This window comes from Eulemur rufifrons, chromosome 2 (genome assembly GCF_041146395.1).
Source record: "Eulemur rufifrons isolate Redbay chromosome 2, OSU_ERuf_1, whole genome shotgun sequence".
NCBI classification, from domain to species: domain Eukaryota; kingdom Metazoa; phylum Chordata; class Mammalia; order Primates; family Lemuridae; genus Eulemur; species Eulemur rufifrons.
In genome coordinates this window covers 20,654,480-20,672,892 of record NC_090984.1, presented here as the reverse complement: position 1 = coordinate 20,672,892, position 18,413 = coordinate 20,654,480, and the positions used below count along the sequence as shown (strand labels likewise).

Sequence of the window (18,413 nt, the reverse complement as noted above, 5' to 3'; positions counted from 1 at the left end):
ACTAATTTTTTTTTATTTATTTTATTTTTACATTTAATTTTATTTAAAATTTTGTTTTTTAATCTTTATTTTATATTTTTTACAATTAGATCTCTGATCCATTTGTAATTCATTCTTACATATAGTGTGCAGCATGGATCTAATTTTATCTTTTTCCTTACAGCTAGCAGTTGTCCCAGCATCACTACTGTAAAGTCCATCTTTGCCTCAGTTATTTGAGATTCCACCTTTTCTGTAGATTGAATTTCCATATGGGCTTATATTCTATTCCACTAGCCTGTTTATCTAATTCATGTGTGAGTACCACACTATTTTAATTTTAGAGACATTTTAGCATTTTAAAATATCTGCTTGAACGAATCCTCCCCTGTAGCTTTTTTTCTTAGTCTTTGTAGCTATTTTTAAAGAGGAGTTATTTTGAATCACAAAATCTGTCAAATAGAGGGAGAAATTGAATTTATCTTTTGAAATTCAGCTGCTTACTATTTATTTCTTTGATAGAAATACATATCAACATTCTTTACTACAAAAGTAAAAACATAAAAATGTTTTATGGTTACCGTGAATTATAAATATTTTTATACAAAATTTTATTTTCCCATTTTCCATGGGTTATTCACAACACAAAATAGTCCAAAGATGTTTTTATTAACATGACTTCTATTCAAAAAACATAAAAGGAAAGAACACACAATAAATCACACATCTATACATAAGCTGATTTTTCATAGAAGTATATAAATAATTGACCAGAACAATTTTAAAGCTTTATATGTGCTTATTGCAAAATAATAAAACTATAAGCACAGAGAATTAGAACTTTCTGAATATCTATAATAATGATGACAAAAGAAGAAAGTTAACATTTATGAGTTTTGATAAGGATTATTTTATACTCTTAAAATTTTGCCACTTGTGTGTTTATTTTTTTAACAGCAGCTTGTTCTTGTTTTATGACTACAATATATACTGAAATGTTTCTGAGGATAATAATTCCATTTTAAAAAAGTTCTCTTCTTTGTGTTATTTCTGTTTCTAAGCTGGTTTTTCTGCTGGATATTCAAAAAAATCTGCTGGTACCATCGTTCCATATAATAAAAGGGTGAATGAAGGGCTATGTAGGTTATTGTAGAGTTCTCTGCCTTTGTCCCTGGTAGAGCAGTGAGGGAATCCCACTTATGTCAGATAAGTTGTTAGTAGGTACGTATGTGTTATGGCTCACTTCACTTATGCTGCTTCAGGGGACCTAGTCCTAAAATTATTTTGTAGAAAGGAAAATTATTCTTTTATACAATATAGAATTCTTGTTTTGAATTATTGTCAAGAATAGTATTTATAAAACAGTGGTTAGTCTGTCTTATAAAAAGGAACAAGTGAGTAAAATCTATCTGACTGCAAAAATATGAAGAACTGAAAACTTCCCTTTTCAAAATGAAACTCTATATTTCATAAATCAGATAAACTAATTAAAGTTTTATATGGTAAAAAATAGTCTTATTTTTATTGTTGAAATGAAATTCAAATTCAGAGAAGTTTTTCCAGACTTGTATATAAGTTGAGGAGTACCAGTAACTGGACCTTGTTTTTAAATTGTTGGAGTATCTGACTTCTTTAAGAAGTTGATTTAATCCTGTTCTGAGACAGCCATTCAGTAAAAGCAGTGTCTGAGACTTTGGAAATTTGATTTTTTTTACATGGGTTCATATTGACCGTGAATAGACTGTACTGTTCTGTGTTCTCTGGAAAGAGGTTATGTGTTAGTATGCCTGAATGATTTGTATAGTTCAGTTTTATATTATCTAATTGCCTATAGTTCTATTTTATATTATCTGTCATTCTGTATATGTACCTATTTATTTATTTTTTGTTGTCTTGAAGGAAAACCGAAATGTCAAACTGGTGGAAAATCTAAAAGGACAGTTCAAGGCACTCATAAAACTACTAAACAGGTACAGCATATATAACTTTTTAGTTATTTACTTTCAGTTCCTGAATATATTATAAATTATGAAAGTCTAATTTTTCAGTTTTTTAACATTGTATATTTTATCTAAATGTAAAAATTTAATGTAACATTTTATATTTAACACATTTGTATATAGTAATCACTGTGTGCCTGGCTTGTACTGAATACTTCACAAATATTAATTTATTTGGTTCTCATAACAAACCTTTGATATAGGCATCGTGAGTATTCTCACTTACAAAAATGAAATTTTATTACAAAAAGAAGCTGAGGCAGAGAGAAGTTACATAACTTACCAGTAAGTGACACAGCCAGGATTTGAACCCAGGCTGTCAGTTTCTACAGTTTATGCTCTTAACCCCTCTACTACATATTTTTGTAAGTTTCTTTATGATTTTCTTCCTTGGTGTTAATGAGGCCTTTAGTTTGTAGGATAGTAAAGGTATATTGACTCTAAAAAAATTTCAAATTGCTCTCCTAAATTTTGGAGAACACAAGCCTACCTTATTATTATTATTATTTTTATTTTTTTAAATTAATTTTTAAAAACTTTTGTAAAGACAGAGTCTCACTGTGTTGCCGAGGCTAGTTTTGGACTCCTGGCCTCCCAAAGTGCTGGGATTATAGGCATCAGCCACTGTGCCCAGCTCACCTTATTTTTTGAAAGTGTTTAGCATAATTATAGTTAGCTTTTTAACCTATAGTTATTTTCTCCGAATTTTTCACGTTATTTTAGTTTGATATTGTTAAATATACTAGTATGTGCTATGTAAGCCAAAATCTTCATATGAGAAAAACATGGACTTCTAATGAAGATACCATTGTGAGTTCACAAAAAATCCTCCCTCCCCAAACACAGAGGCATCAATAATGAAATATTTTTTTGTAAAACAAAAAATATAAAGGATATTTTCAAAATTAAACATCTGTGGATCAGAAAGAAAGAAAACTATACATTGACAGGTAAGTGGAATTGGGGACATGAACTAAATAGGCAGAAGCATCTAGAAGGTCAGTTCATAAGGGAGGCTGAAACGCCCTGTTTGTGGTGGTGAAACAGATCCAGACTTTCGGTGTGAAACCTGCAGGGATCTGCACTAGGAGACAATAAAAGCTGCAGCCTGCATGGGTTTGTGGCCCATGATAGCTGACATCAGAAGGCAGTTGAGACAGCCACTCAGGAGTGGCCCTCTGGTTCAGGACTAGATCTGCATATTCTTTTTTTTCTTTTTTTGCTTTTATTATTATTTTTAATTGGCACATAATAATTGGATATATTTATGGGATATAGTGTGATGTTTTGATATGTGTACACAATGTGTACTGATCTCAGGGTAATTAACATGTGCATCACTTTACTTCAGACATTGATTACTTTTTTGTGTTGGGAACATTCAAAATCTGCTCTTCTAGCTATTTGAAAATAGAGTAAATTGTTAATTATAGTCCTCCAACAGTGCTTAGAACACTAAAATTTATTATTCCTGTCTAGCTGTAATTTTGTATCTATTAAGCAACCTCTCTCATTATCCCCCTCCCTTCTACCCTCCAGTGTCTCTAGTAACCACTATTCTACTCTCTACTTCTATGAGATCAACTTTTTTAGCTTCCATATGTGAGTGAAAACATGCAGTATTTATCTTTCTGTGCCTGGCTTCTCTTAGCATAATGTCCTCCAGGCTCATCCATGTTGTTGCAAATGATGGGATTTCATTCTTTTTTATGGCTGAATAGTATTCTGTTGAGTATATGTATACCATATTTTCTTTATCCATTCTTCTGTTGATGGACACTTATGTGAATTCTACATCTTGGCTATTATGAATAGTGCTGAAATAAACATGTAAGTGTGGATCTGTCTCCAATATGCTGATTTCCTTTCCTGCGGATAAATAACCAGCAGTGCGATTGCTGGATCAAATGATAGCTCTTTTTTAGTTTTTTGAGGGGCCTCCATATTGTTTTTCATGATGGCTATACTAATTTACATTCCCACCAACAGTGTATGAGGGTTCCCCTTTCTCTACATCCTCTTCAGCATTCGTTATTGCCTGTCTTTTGGATAAAAGCCTTTTTAACTGGGGTGAGATGATACCTCATTGTAGTTTTGATTTCCATTTTCCTGATGATTAGTGATGCTGAGCATTTGTTCATATACTTGTTGGCCATTTGCATGTCTTCTTTTGAGAGATACCTATTCAGCTTATTTGCCCATTTTTAAATCAGGTTATTTGTTTTTTTGCTGTTGAGTTACATATATATTCTGGATATTAATGCCTTGTTGGATGAATAGTTGGCAAATATTTTCTCCTGTTCTGTTGGTTGTCTCTTCACTCTGTTGATTGTTTCCTTTGTTGTGTGTTTTTGAGGTCCTATCTATAAAACTTTTGCTCAGACCAATGTCCTGAAGGGTTTCTCTTATGTTTTCTTCTAGTAGTTTCCTAGTTTCAGGTCTTACATTTAATTCTTTAATCCAGTTTCGAATGATTTCTGTATATGCTGAAAATAGGGGACTTAGTTTCATTCTTTTCCATGTGACTATCTGGTTTTCCCAACACCATTTATTGAAGAGACTGTTCTTACCCCTATGGATGTTCTTGGTGCCTTTGTCGAAATCAGTTGGCTGTAAATACGTGGATTTATTTCTGGGTTGTTCATTCTGTTCCATTGGTCTATGTGTCTGGTTGGTTGGTTGGTTTTTTTTTTTTTTTTTTTACCAGTACCATGCTGTGTTGGTAACTATATATACTTTGTAGTATATTTTGAAGTCAGATAGTGTGATGCCTTCAGCTTTGTTCTTTTTGCTCAGAATTGTTTTTGCTATTCTGGCTTTTTTGTGGTTCCATATGAATTTTGGGATTGTTTTTAATATTCCTGTGATGAATGTCATTGTTATTTTGATAGAGTTTGCATTGACTTTGTAGATCACTTTTGGTAGTATGGTCATTTTCACAATATTAATTCTTCCAATCTATGAATGTGGGATGTCTTTCTATTTGTTTGTGTTCTCTTCAATTTCTTTCATTAGTGTTTTGTGGTTTTCTTTGTAGAGGTCTTTTGCCTTCTTGATAAATTTATTCTTAGGCTTTTTTTTTTTTTTTTTGGTAGTTAATGTAAATAGGATTGTTTTCTTGATTTTTTTTCAGCCAGTTTCTTATTGTGTATAGAATTACTACTGATTTTTGTTTGGTGATTTTGTATCCTGCAACTTCACTGAATTGGTTTATCAGTTCTAAGGGTTTTTTGGTAGAGCTTTTAGTGCTATGTATATATAAGATCATGACATCTGCTAATGGGGACAGTATGACCTCCTCCTTTCTAATTTGGATGCCCTTTATTTTTTTTCTGTTACCTAATTGCTCTGGCTAGGACTTCCAGTACTATACTGAATAAGAGTGGTGAGAGTGGGCATCCTTGTCTTGTTCTAGTTCTTAGAGGAAAAGCATTAAGCTTGTCCCTGTTCAGTATGATGTTAACTGTGGGTTTGTCATATATAGTCTTTATTGTGTTGAGGTACATTCCTTCTATACTTAATTTATTGAGAGTTTTACCATGAAAGGATGTTGAATTTCATCAAATACTTTTTCTGTGTCTGTTGACATGATCATGTGGTTTTTGTGCTTCATTCTGTTGATGTGATGTATCATGTTTATTGATTTGTGTATGTTAAAACTTTCTTACATAGCTGGGATAAATCCTACTTCATCATGGTGAGTGATCTTTTTAATGTGCTGTTAGATTTGGTTTGTTAGTATTTATTTTGTTGAGGATTTTTGCCTCTATGTTCATCAGGGATGTTGGCCTATGTTTTCGTTTTCTTTTTTTGTTGTATCCTTGTCTGGTATTTACAATTATTATAGCCTTCTTACTGAATTTATCCCTTTATCATTATCTTTGTTTCTTTTTATAGTTTTTTACTTAAAGTCTTTTTTATTTCATATAAGTATAGCTGTTCTTGCTGGCTTTTCGTTTCCATTTGTGTGGGAGTTCTTTTTCCATCTTTTCACTTTTAGTCTATGTTTGTCTTTACAAGTGAAGTGAGTTTCTTGTAGGCAGTATAAAATTGGGTCTTGTGTTTTTATCAGTTTAGCCAGCCTATATCTTTCAGTTGGGGAATTTAATCCATTGACACTCAAGGTTATTATTGATAGGTGAAGATTATCGAAGAGTGAGAGCTTTATGGCCCGCAAAAAAGACCTCAGGAAGTGGGACCATAGTGGGCTAGATGAAGGTAACCATAGAACTAGTAAACATGGCACAAGCTATGGAAAATAAAACTGAAAACTAAAATACAAGAAACTCAAACTCAAAATAAGTTTGCAAAGTAAAATATTAAAGTACATGAGGAAAATGATGTTTTAAAATAATAGACCACATATTCCACAAATGAGAGAATTTACTTCTGAGGTAAGGAAAAAAAAATAAGGCATTTTTCTAAAAAGGACTTTCAAATAAATGAATTTAAATTCCCTAAAGGAAAGAATAGCTATAAAGCAAAAAGGAGAAATTATGAAATAAAATAGGCAAATATTAATTTTGGACATTTATAGATAAAAATGAACCAATTAGAAATCTTAGAAATGAATATGTTGTCAAAGAAATTTTGAAAACCTGCAATTAATGCAATAAATGATATATTGGACAAAGAGATTAGCGAAATCAGGAATTCGTAAGTCAAAGATAATACTGAGGATGATTTAGAACATAGCTCAGGGAACTAACAAAATGAAAAATATGAAAGAGAATTTAAGAGTGAGAACTTCTCATATATATCTTCTAAGACTTCTGAAATTAGAGAATAAATACTGCTCGTGTTGAAAATTTTCCTCACTTTCTGAGTACTCGAGCTTCAGAGCATAAACTGTGGAGCTGAGCAGGAAAGATATAAATAGATTCATACCTAGATACATTCTAGAGACCTGCAAAATGTCAAGGTTAAGAAAAAAACATTTAAAATTATCAGGAATTAAAACAAAGAATGACAGCTTTAATATCAGCTTTAGTATCAACAAAAGAATGATGGAGCAATATCTTCAAAGTTATGAGGCAAAATAACTTTTAACCTAAAATTCTATTCCCAGCCAAATGATCATTCAAGTGCAAGAGTGAAATAAAGCCATTTTTTAGATACACAAAGATTAAATGTTTGCCGTCTACAGACCCTTACTGAAAGAACTATTAAAGATGTACTTCAGCAAGAAGAAAAGGAAACCTGGAATAAGCTTAATAAAAAGATATCTGTAAAATATGTTAATAAACCTCATGAACCATTGATGGATTTTAAAAAGACAAATTTAGAAAGGTGGTATTACAATTTTAGATAATACTACCGTGGAAGATGGATTGCAGGGAGTGCTGTAGACTGAATGTTTATGTTTCCTCAAAACTCATGTTGAAATTCTAACCTCCAATGTGATGGTATTAGAGGGTAGAGCCTTTGGGAGGCAGAGGCCTCATGAATGTAATTAGTGTCCTTATAAAAGAGACCAGGGAGAGCTCCCTTGTTCTTTTGTCATGTGAGAACACAGTGAGAAGCTGGTCATCTATGAACCAGGAAGTGGGTCCTTAACCAGAAAGAATGAATCTACCAGTGCCTTGACGTTGGACCTCCCAGCCTCCAGATTTCTATTGTGTATAAGCCACCCAATTTATGGTATTTTGTTATAGCAGTCTGAACAGACTAAGACAGGAAGGTAGGAGGGGAGTTGGAATGATAAAATCCTTATCTTATTTGGGAAGAAGTCTTTGTTACAAAAATATGAATGTAAATATATAAAAGTTTAAGGCTAGTCACCAAAAGAATAAAAATACCAGCCATAATTTCCAAGCAATCAGAAGAAAAGAGAAAGAATGAACAACAAAAACTTTGAATTAAATTAAAGAGAAGGAAAATAGAAGCCAGAAAAATGCTAAGTAAAAAACCCAAAAGATTGTGATAGATGTAAGTATATCAGCAAACGTAATACATATAAACTGATTAGAGTTTTTGTTACCTCAGAAAGAGTGGACACCAAAAGAAATCCTCATTTTTGTACTGAAGATAATTTCAAATACCTACAAAATGTAGGGAGAGAGCTGCTTAATCTGAGGTTGGAGGTGGGGGTCTGTGAACATCAACAAAATACATGTTCAATCTTATGTGCATGTGCATTTTTCTGGGGATAAGTGCCATAGATTTCTTCAGATTCTCAGGAGAGTCAGCAAGCCCCTCATAGAGGGATGAGGCAGAAATCTCAATTTCTTCCTCTCTTCTTTCCCTTTCCTTCCCTTTCTTTTTTTTTCTTTCTGTCCTTTCTAAAAGTAATTGATTAAAGCACTATTATTTCATGGAATTCAGTTGCGTCTTACTTTTCCCGTAAGTTTAGATTGCTTTACCTTCTATTAAGTGTGTTGGGAAACATTTAGGCACAGTAAGTCATAGCAGTGGGATAAGAATCCTGGCTTTGTCACTTAACTAGTGTGAAACCTTGGAGTCTTAATTTAGTTAAACCTCAGTTTCCCCCTCTGTAAAATTGATATAGTAGTACATATGATATAAAATTGCTTCAAAGATTAAATGAAGTGTAAGTGTATGTGAAGTACTTGGTGTGGTGATTAGCACATACAGGTATGTCATGAATGTTAGATGCTGCTGCTGCTGCTGCAGTTAATATTATTGCTGCTATTATGTTTTTATCAGTAGTAGGTAGAGCCCTGTACTTTGGAACTCCCTACTGGTTTATCAGCCTCTACGATTTGATGTGCCTCTTCTATCTTCCTTCACAAATTTGGCAATTATTGCCATTAGTTTATTCACAGTTTTTCTACAAGCATATTTCTTCTCCTTGTTGTCTTTCCCACGATAATCGTACCTAACATTATTTGGGCACTTGTGTGCTAGAAGCCATGCCAAATGCTTTATGAACATTGGAGCAGAAATTGAAAGACAAGAGTTCTAGTTTCAGTTCTGTCATTCAGTCTTTTGACTTCGTTAAGAAATTCATCTTTCTGAGCCTCAGTTTTGTCATCTACAAAACAGGAATAGTAGTATTTTTCCTATCTTCACAAGTTGTTGTGATGATTAAATGATATTGTTTTCAAAAGCCCTTTATAAAATATAAGTAAGCATGCAAATATAAAGTATTACTTTTTGTCAAATGTCAATTTTTTTTTTTTTTGAGACAGGGTTTTGCTCTATTGCCTGGGCTAGAGTACAGTGGTACTATCATAGCTCACTGCAACCTCAAACTCCTGGGCGCAAGCAATCTACCAGCCTCAACCTCCTATAGGCATGGGTGAATACACCCAGCTAATTTTTCTATTTTTTGTAGAGACGGGGTCTTGCTATGTTGCACAGGCTGGTCTTGAACTCCTGGCCTCAAGAGATCCTCCCACCTTGGCTTCCCAAAGTGCTAGCATTACAGGCGTGAGCCACTGCACCCAGCCTAAATGTCATATTTGCATAGCACATTGCTTTTTGGATGGAATTACTTAGCTGTAGCTTCTACCCTTCTGGAATCTTTGTAAATAAAAGCCTCAGATAGTGTTACCAAATGCTCAGCGATTGTCCACGAAGCCAAATCAGAAGAACGAGGACAAGTGTCTTTGGGGAGTAGGAAAGAGATTTATTACCTTTGCTGGCAAAGGGAGGAAAAAGACAGACTATTGTTTCAGAATCCAAATTTTTCCTAAACATAGGCAGAAATACAGAGCTTTAAAAGGGAGACTTCTCAGCTTCAGGCAGTTACTTGGTTAACTATTCTAATTGTCCTATCTGTGCCAAAGACAAAGCCTGTGAACTCCTCCAGCCGCTCACCTGGGAGGCTGGTGCCACCTGGGATAAGGACAAAAGGCCTTCTCCCTGCTCTTCCCTACCACTGGCCTGAGGCAGGGATGCAGATTTCACTTCTCCAAAGAGACAGAAAATATTTTTGCTTTTTTTTTTTTTTTTTTTTTCCCAGGCCATTCCCTCTGTTACATATTCCTCACTCTCAATATTTCCCTTCCATATCTGTGGGAAGAGGGGCGACTACTCTGTTACAATAGAGCAATTATAACTAACGGAAACATCTTAACCCTAAAGCAGTATTGCCCAGTCTACATTATAAGAAAGGATGATAAAGTATTTGAATCCTATACACATTTTATTGATACATAACAGGGTAAATCCATAAATAGGTGAAGGTGAGTGACAGTATTTTTAAGAATTCCACAAGATTAGAGTCTGGATTTAGGGGAAGCTACTAGTCCTTTGCTTATCAATGTAGAAAAATTTTTTGAAGGGGGTATAATTAAGGAAATTTCACAAGTTAATTTTAACTTTGGATAGTGTATAGAAAGAGAAAAGAGGTGGTCTGGAACATCTGATAAAGAGCTGTCAGCACTGGGTCTTGGCCAGCAGTGTAATGAGAAGCCAGAGCACCTGGAAGATGGTCTCTTGTGGCTATATGACCTTGAACAAATCACATAGCCTCTGAACCTCAGTTTTCTACTTTGTAAAGTGGAGCTGTTAATACATGCTTTAAAAGTGTGTGAAGGGAGTCAGGAGATGATGTGAAGTTGACCTGTGATGTACAGTTGTTCCTTATTATCTCTGGGGAACTGGTTCCAGGATCTTTCATGGATAACAACGTCCTTGTATACTCTAGTCTCTTATGTAAAATGGTGTAGTATTAGTACATAGTATTGTTAGTACATAATATAGTATTATTGGTATTACCCTTCCATATACTCATCTCTAGATTACTTATAATACCTAACACAATGTAAATGCTATGTAAGTACTTGTTATACTGTGTTAGGGAATAATGGCAGGAAAAAAAAAGTTTACATGTTTGGTACAGATGCTTTTTTCCCCCTGAATATTTTTGAGAATCCATGGATTGAGAACCCATGGATAGGGAGGCCACCTGTATAAACTGTTAATTATTATTATTTTTTCTTTTTAAATAGCTTTATTGTGTTGTAATTCACATTCCATACAAAATATCCACTCATTGTAAACTGTTAATTATTACTGTCATAGAGTAATAGAAATAATAGTAGATAGAGTAATAGAAGAAAGCTTTGCTCTGGGGCAGATGCTAGTTGAATGGGAATTTCAGTTTGGGTTAGCCCGAGGATGGAATATTTCCATAGCAGTTAAATCATTTACCATTTAGGGCTGGAAAGAACTTGGAGAGCAATTGAGACAGGTTTTGTGGTGGATTGTTGGAAATTACTTTAAAGTTTATTGCTTGAATGTTGGCAAAGAGATGGCTTTTTCCCATCTTCATTGAGATTTGGGCCTAGACAAGTGCTGTCAGAGAAAATATTTGTTATTTTTTATTTGTTAATTCTGGATGATAATCTGGGTGAGGGGATATCAAGAGAGGATGAGCAGCTTCATCTAGACCTCTTGAGAGAAAGAGAGAAACTGTGTGTGTGTGTGTGTGTGTGTGTGTGGTTTGTTTGCTTGCTTTTTGGTAGTGATGGTGCTATATAAAGCAAAGATTGGCTATAAAAGATTTATGAAATGTAGGAATCACTGTTATATTGAAGGCAATGCCTAAAACAAAACAGTGAGGGTATTAGCCACTATTTCAGATGTTCTTCACTTTGGGGCTCTTCTATTAAAAAGGAAAAACAAATAACAATGAAGAAAAAGAAACAAATAAGTATGGGATTCTTTGTTGCTCTAGCTGTAGGAGTAGGCAATTTTTTTTTTTTTAAAGTTTAAGTAGCTGTGTAGTGATAAGTATTAATAATTCCTTTGTATTTCTAGTGAGAAGCTTCAGGTTGTGTTTTAACTTTAGGTCTTAATATTAGTAAACTGTATGCTCATGTTTTTGGAGGAATGATTCTGTGGTGCAGTCTGTAAAACTATAGATTATAATTATTCAGTTCGTACTTTCAAAGTCTACATGAGCAACTGAAGAAAGAATGGATCATGTGAACACTAAAATTACTTTATTTGGTGAGTCTGCTGTGGCTGTAGCTGGTGCTTGGTTTTCTTCTTTCAGTTTTCTAGTAAATTATTTCCTATTTTTATGTTAAATTTTAATTTTAGTGGAAAAATAGTTTAAGATAAAATTAAGTAACTGAGCATAGGTATAGTATATGGCATTTCTAAATAAAAAGAATATATGCAAGCAATTTTAAAATGTTGAAATAGCTATTTATTATTTGTGAATATATATAAATGTGCCATACATGTGTTCTAGTAAATCAGGAATAACTTTAGTGCTCCTTTTTGCTAATGGTCTATTCACTGTTAAAATTATCCTAATCTTCAATAAATCATGTCTGAAATAAAAATTGACTTTATGAATCTGCCTCTTGTTTAAGGTGAGAAACTTGTTTTGATGAACTCAAGTGTGATATAAGTGGAAAAGAAGAATGTCTTATTTTTAAGTATAATATATATCTATTGAAAAATGTACTTTATACAAAAATCCAATCCACGGAAGCCTTTTTTATTTATTTATTGTTCATGTTCCATTTTATTTCTCCAGAGCACTGCAGTAGACTGCAAAATAACATCATCTACAACTGGAGATAAACACTTTGATAAAAGTCCCACTAAAACAAGGCACCCTCGGAAGATTGATCTAAGAGCTCGATACTGGGCGTTTCTTTTTGACAATCTTCGCCGGGCAGTAGATGAAATCTATGTAACTTGTGAATCAGATCAGAGTGTGGTGGAATGTAAGGTAAGGTTTGCTTTGAGGCTTTGTAATCCATTTGAAGTTAGACTCTCTAATTTTTGCTACATCTGACTTCACCTTTACCTCACTTTGTCTAGTTTTAATAAATTCTATATGCTTTTCATTTCATTACCTCTTGTGAGAAATTATTTTTTTGATCTGTATACTAAAATCAGCATTATGCTTTGGATTTTCTTGATTTTGAAGAGTGGTTTTTTTTTGCATTATCTAATTATGTTTTATATTCTTTGAAAGACTTGGTGGAAAGCTGTCTTGATACATAGTCCTGGGCAAGGCATCAAAGGGTTGCCTACACAGATACAGACACACACACGATTATTTTAAAAATCTTTATCATCTGCATCCTCTGTTGGTACTGTAGGTGGCACTAGTGATATGTGCACATTCTTTGGTTTCATGTTTAATGTCTTTAATTGGACATTGCTCACTTTCCGTTGAGATACTTATCACTCTCCTAATTCACTTTGGTCAGGGAAAAGTGAGATCGATGGCTACCCGTAAACAATCCGGGGTGGGATGGGGATGTCATTGTAAGGTGTGTTTTCTAATTTTAGATAACCTTGTGTATGTAATAGGATATTAAACAGACACATAGTGTAGGTTGTCTCTAAAAATTCACTGAAAAGCCTGGCCTTTTAGTAAATACAAACTAGGTACTATTTACTTTTTATTGAATAAAATTATTTTGAGACAAACCAGAATGGTGCATCGTCATAGAAATATTAAAGAGGTAACCTCTGTTTTTATGGGGAACGTGGTTGAAAACCATGGAATTCATTATTTAGCCTTTGAAATATATGAAGGGTCAAAGAAAAGTTACATGTTGAGACAGCAGCTGTGTTTCCTCTTAAATTGGAAACAGCCAAAATACGTTTTAGACTAGTTTAAAAAATAAGATTTATCAAAAGCAGTTTTCAAGATGAACAGTAGTTGAAACTATCCAAACGTGTGGTTGTTACAATTAATATTGTTACTATCAGCACATAAAAGCTTTTTATGGTTTAAGAAAAATATTTCAAAGTAAAATCATATCCTTTGAGTCTAATGAGTCAGTCCGTTGTGGTAGAAAACACTACTAGACTTAGTTTTGGGTTATGTAGTTTATTCTGAGCATGTAGGCCTAGATAACCTCTAGACTAGCCCTAGAGATCAATCACATCAGCAGATTCTTTGGTTTTGTGATTAAAAATAACAAAAGGCTGATTGAAGAAATCAAATTTGTTTGTAAAATGTGTACTTCTTTAAGCAGTGAGATTGCTCAATTACAGTCTCATCTTTTTCTGATGAGTGGAAACTCTTTAACACCTGTTTCTGATACCAAGGTGTTTGAGGAAGCTAGAATCAGCAGTAAGAAAGTATGGCTTTTATTTCTGGTTCTGTCACTCATTCATCCAAAGCTTTGTGAAAGCTTAATAGCAATAGAAATTTGTTGTTTGAGTTGTAGATTAAAAGGATGGAGAAGGTTTTGACAAAGTGAGAGGAATAGAGATGTATTCTCCTTTCTTTATATTGTGCCAAGATGCTCAAAGGCTTATGCTGAGAAATAAAATGCGGGAGTTTAAGAGGTATTAATATTTTCAGGATAGGTACAGTGACTCATGCCTGTAATCCTAGAACTGTGGGAGTCCAGTGCAGAAAGATTGCTTGAGGCCAGGAGTTCAAGACCAGCCTGGGCAACATAGTGAGACCTCATCTCTACAAAACAAATTTAAAAAAAAATTAGCTGGGTGTGGTGGTTCACACCTGTAGTCCTAGCTACTCAAGAGGCTGAGGCAGGAGGATCCCATGAGCCTAGGAGTTCAAGGCTGCAATGAGCTGTGACTATGCCACCGTACTCCATCCAGCCTGGGTGACAGAGTGAGACCCCATCTCAAAAAAAATTATTTTCATACTCCACTCCTCATAATTTCCCATCCAGGACTTGCAGGTGGGATGTAAAAAGATACAGTTTAATATTTGGTCTGAACACATGTTGTATATGTAATAACTAGTGTTCCTTTTTGTTTTTGTTTTGCTTTATTTGCATTGTCAAGGCACTGCCACCCACTTCTCTCATTCTCCACTGCTGCCATCCTAGTCCAAGCTGCCATTATATTATAAAATGCTTGGATTACAACTGAAGCCTTCTAACAGGACTCCCTACATCCTTCCAATCCATTCTCCAAACTACAGACAGAATGACATTTTAAAAATCACAAATATGACTCTCACATTCCTTTGATTATAGGTCTTCAAAAGCTTTCCTTTACTCTGAGTATCAAAATCCTTAACATGATCCTCAGATCTTGAGTGGCTTGATCCATGCATAACTTATTTCACACCATTTTTCTCTCCCCCCTCGCCTCATTTAAATCCACTTTCTTTCAGTTATTCAAAGTACCATGTGCTGGCATGTTTCCAGTCTTTTCCATGTTTTAATTTTTCTGCCCATAACACTCTTCTCTCTTTCTTCTTGCTCAAGATCTCCTCACCTCCGTCATTCCTTTTACCTAACTCCTATTCATAATTTAGATTTCAGCTTAAGGGTCACTTTCTTGGGGGGAGCCTAACTGATGTTTCAGACTATAATATGCTCTCATAATATATACTTCTCCTTAGAAACACTTAGCACAGTTGAAAATAAATAACTGTATATTTAGTTGTTTAAAAACTATCTCCTTTACTAGATGCTGAGCTCCATCAGGACAGAAATCCCATTGTCTTATTTACCCCTCCATATTCGGAGCTTACTGTTGGAAATGGAACATAGTAAAAGCTCAGTAACTACATGTTGAAAGGCTGTGTGAATCCATGGGACTGCATACACAGTTGCAGTGACACCAGTCTTTGCAATTATGTGATTCCCCTCTCCTCCTAGTGATCCTTAGCAGCCAGTCACATGTTAAAAATGTAGAAAGATTGTGGGTGGATGGATTAATCTTGGGTTGGTATTCTTCAGGCAGATGCATTGGAATTTCAGTGGAATGAAGGAGTTGAAGACGGTAAGAGAGTAGTAGTTGAAATAATGGACAATGGAACCTAGGCTGATGGGGAAGAAAAGGACTATAGGAGAAGCCTGTGTTTAAAAATATTCCTTGGAGGCCGGGCGCGGTGGCTCACGCCTGTAATCCTAGCACTCTGGGAGGCCGAGGCAGGTGGATCGCTCGAGGTCAGGAGTTCAAGACCAGCCTGAGCAAGAGTGAGACCCCGTCTCTACTAAAAATAGAAAAATTATATGGACAACTAAAATATATATATATACAAAAAATTAGCCGGGCATGGTGGCGCATGCCTGTAGTCCCAGCTACTCGGGAGGCTGAGGCAGTAGGATCGCTTGAGCCCAGGAGTTTGAGGTTGCTGTGAGCTAGACTGACGCCACGGCACTCACTCTAGCCCGGGCAACAGAGTGAGACTCTGTCTCAAAAAAAATAAAAAATAAAAAAAAAAAATAAAAATATTCCTTGGATATGGAGGGAGTAGGTAAGGTGCATTCTCTGTAGATGGAAAATGGTAGGTTTATATTTATCTTTTTAAAGTTGTTATTTAGATCCTCCAAATACTTACTAGTTTTCTTATCTCCTCGATACGTCAGATACTGAGGTATTTTAAAGTCTCCCATAATGCTGGTTTCTTCAGCATCTCTTTGAATTTCTAAGCATTTTTTGTCTTGTACATTTTGCTGCCTTGTTATTAGTTGTATAAAGGATCATATGAATTATATTTTCATTGTGAGTTTAACATTTTCTCAGTATAAAAATGACCATTTTGGCCTTTAATTCTTTTCATTGTGAATTCTATTTTGTCTGATATTAATGTTATAATCTCTTGTTTTTTGGTTTGATTTGGCTGTTAATACCCTTATCCCAGGTGTTGAAATCTGTTCTAGAGAACATGAGATTCAGTTCAGGCATAGTAGGCTAAGAGTTCACCTATGCATTTATGGGAGTAGATTTCTGTTACCTCACCACTGACTTACATAAACAGCTAAATTTTCTTCTGTCTATATCTACATAATCTGGTCTTTCTAGCCTTATTTTAGCTGTGTTTCATGCATCGTAGCTTGTGTCATGCTTACAGTAACATTTTGCTGTTTCATTAAAGAATTAATTTCTCCCATGTATGTAACATTTCCTAAAACATTCTTTTATAAGTGTTTAAGTAGTAGAGATAGATGAGTTGCCATTTTTCAGCCTATTTAACATGACACTTAACTGATGATCTTCGGATTGACAAATCTTTATTCTATATACCTGATTTTCATATACAGCATCATGGATATGATAGGGTGTAGATTTTTTTCTTTTGAAACACTTGAAAACTTAAGACTACCATTTCTATGTTATAACTACTGTGGGGTTAGTCAAACTTATCTGGTTGTCTTAGTTTTCTGTTGCTTATAATAGAACACTTGAAACTGGGTGATTTATAAAGAAAAGGAATTTATTTCTTACAGCAATGGAAGCTTAGAAGTCCAAGGTTGAAGGGCCGTATCTGGTTTGGGCCTTCTTGCCGGATAGGACTCTGTGGAGTCCCGAGGCAGCGTGGGGCATCACATGGCAAGGGGGCTGAGCATGCTAGCTCAGATCTCTCTTCCCCTTCTTATACAGTCACCAAACCCACCCCCATGGTAATCCATTAATCAAATAACAAACCCATTAACCCATGAATGGATCAATCACTTCTTAAAGGCCCCACCTCTCAATATTGCCAAATTGGGGATTAAATTTCAACATGAATTTTGGAGAGGACAAATATTCAAATCATAGCTCTAGGCTAAGTTCCTAGTTATGATAGCCTAATTCCTAGGAGTAGCCATCATACCATTTTGTGGTATACTTTCGCTTTTAAACTATTTCTTCCTGATTTCTTTTTTTTTTTTTTTTTTACAGAATCAAAGAGCTTCCTGATTTCTTTATTTCTGTTGATGAAGCCACCATTTTCCTTGTCACCTGTGTTCACTTCTTTGTTGACTGCAAAGTTCTGTTCATTCATTTTTTGCATTGTTTTTTCCAATCACAAACCCCTTCCCTCTCTCCTACTGTGTATACATTGCCTTTTGTGTATTTTTTGTAGTTATAATCTGCTTTATTGTTTCACATGGGTCAAGACTTGCTTTGTGTATCGCCACTTATGCATCATGTCATTATTGTTGAAGCCTTCCATCCCATTCTAACCACACATTATTGAACCATGCTTTAGTGTTGCTCGTTTTGTTCATTTTCAAACAAAGCTGAGATGAAAACACTTTCATGCTCACACTGTAACAATTCTTGATGATATATCATGAAAGATACACAGAATAAAGGGCAGTGATTTGTTGTGCTAAGGTTTCTGACACTTAGGCCAAGTGTCTCCAGTGAGTGACCAGGCAGAGCTGAGGACACTGGGCATCTGTGAATTTCCCCCAAAGTGGGTCAGGAGGGGCCTTGGCTGAAGGGAGACTCCAGATGTCTCAGGGAAGGGAGGCTCTGCCTTTTTAAGACCCTTTTACTCTCTGGTGAACTATCTTCTTGTCCTTTTGGTATGTTCCCCTCTAGTTTTTTTCCTTTTTATGGTCCTTCTTAAATGACAGTCTTGCTAAAGTAAGTTCTAAGCGTAATACTCTCCTGCTGTAAAACTATTAGTGGTTCTATCTCCATAGCCTTCTGAGTCAAGAATACTCATCATTTTGACTCTTAAACCTCCTACTATATAGTCTTAGTTGACTTTTCTGTGCTTGGTATAAGCTGCCTGTGTACTCATTACAGAAGAGTTTGGGAAAGCCAAGTCCTCAGAACCCAAAC

At 34.9% G+C, this 18,413-nt stretch overlaps 1 protein-coding gene across 2 annotated transcripts in view; it reads left to right on the top strand.

Annotated features, from left to right (window-relative positions):
* The window catches only part of SCAPER (S-phase cyclin A associated protein in the ER), a 415,285-nt gene that overhangs the window by 25,524 nt on the left and 371,348 nt on the right, over nucleotides 1–18,413 (top strand). For both annotated transcript variants that reach the window (XM_069481584.1, XM_069481575.1), the window contains exons 4-5: nucleotides 1,879–1,949; nucleotides 12,439–12,636. In XM_069481584.1, coding sequence (XP_069337685.1) covers nucleotides 1,879–1,949; nucleotides 12,439–12,636 — 269 coding nt within the window. The remainder of the gene's footprint in view (nucleotides 1–1,878; nucleotides 1,950–12,438; nucleotides 12,637–18,413) is intronic.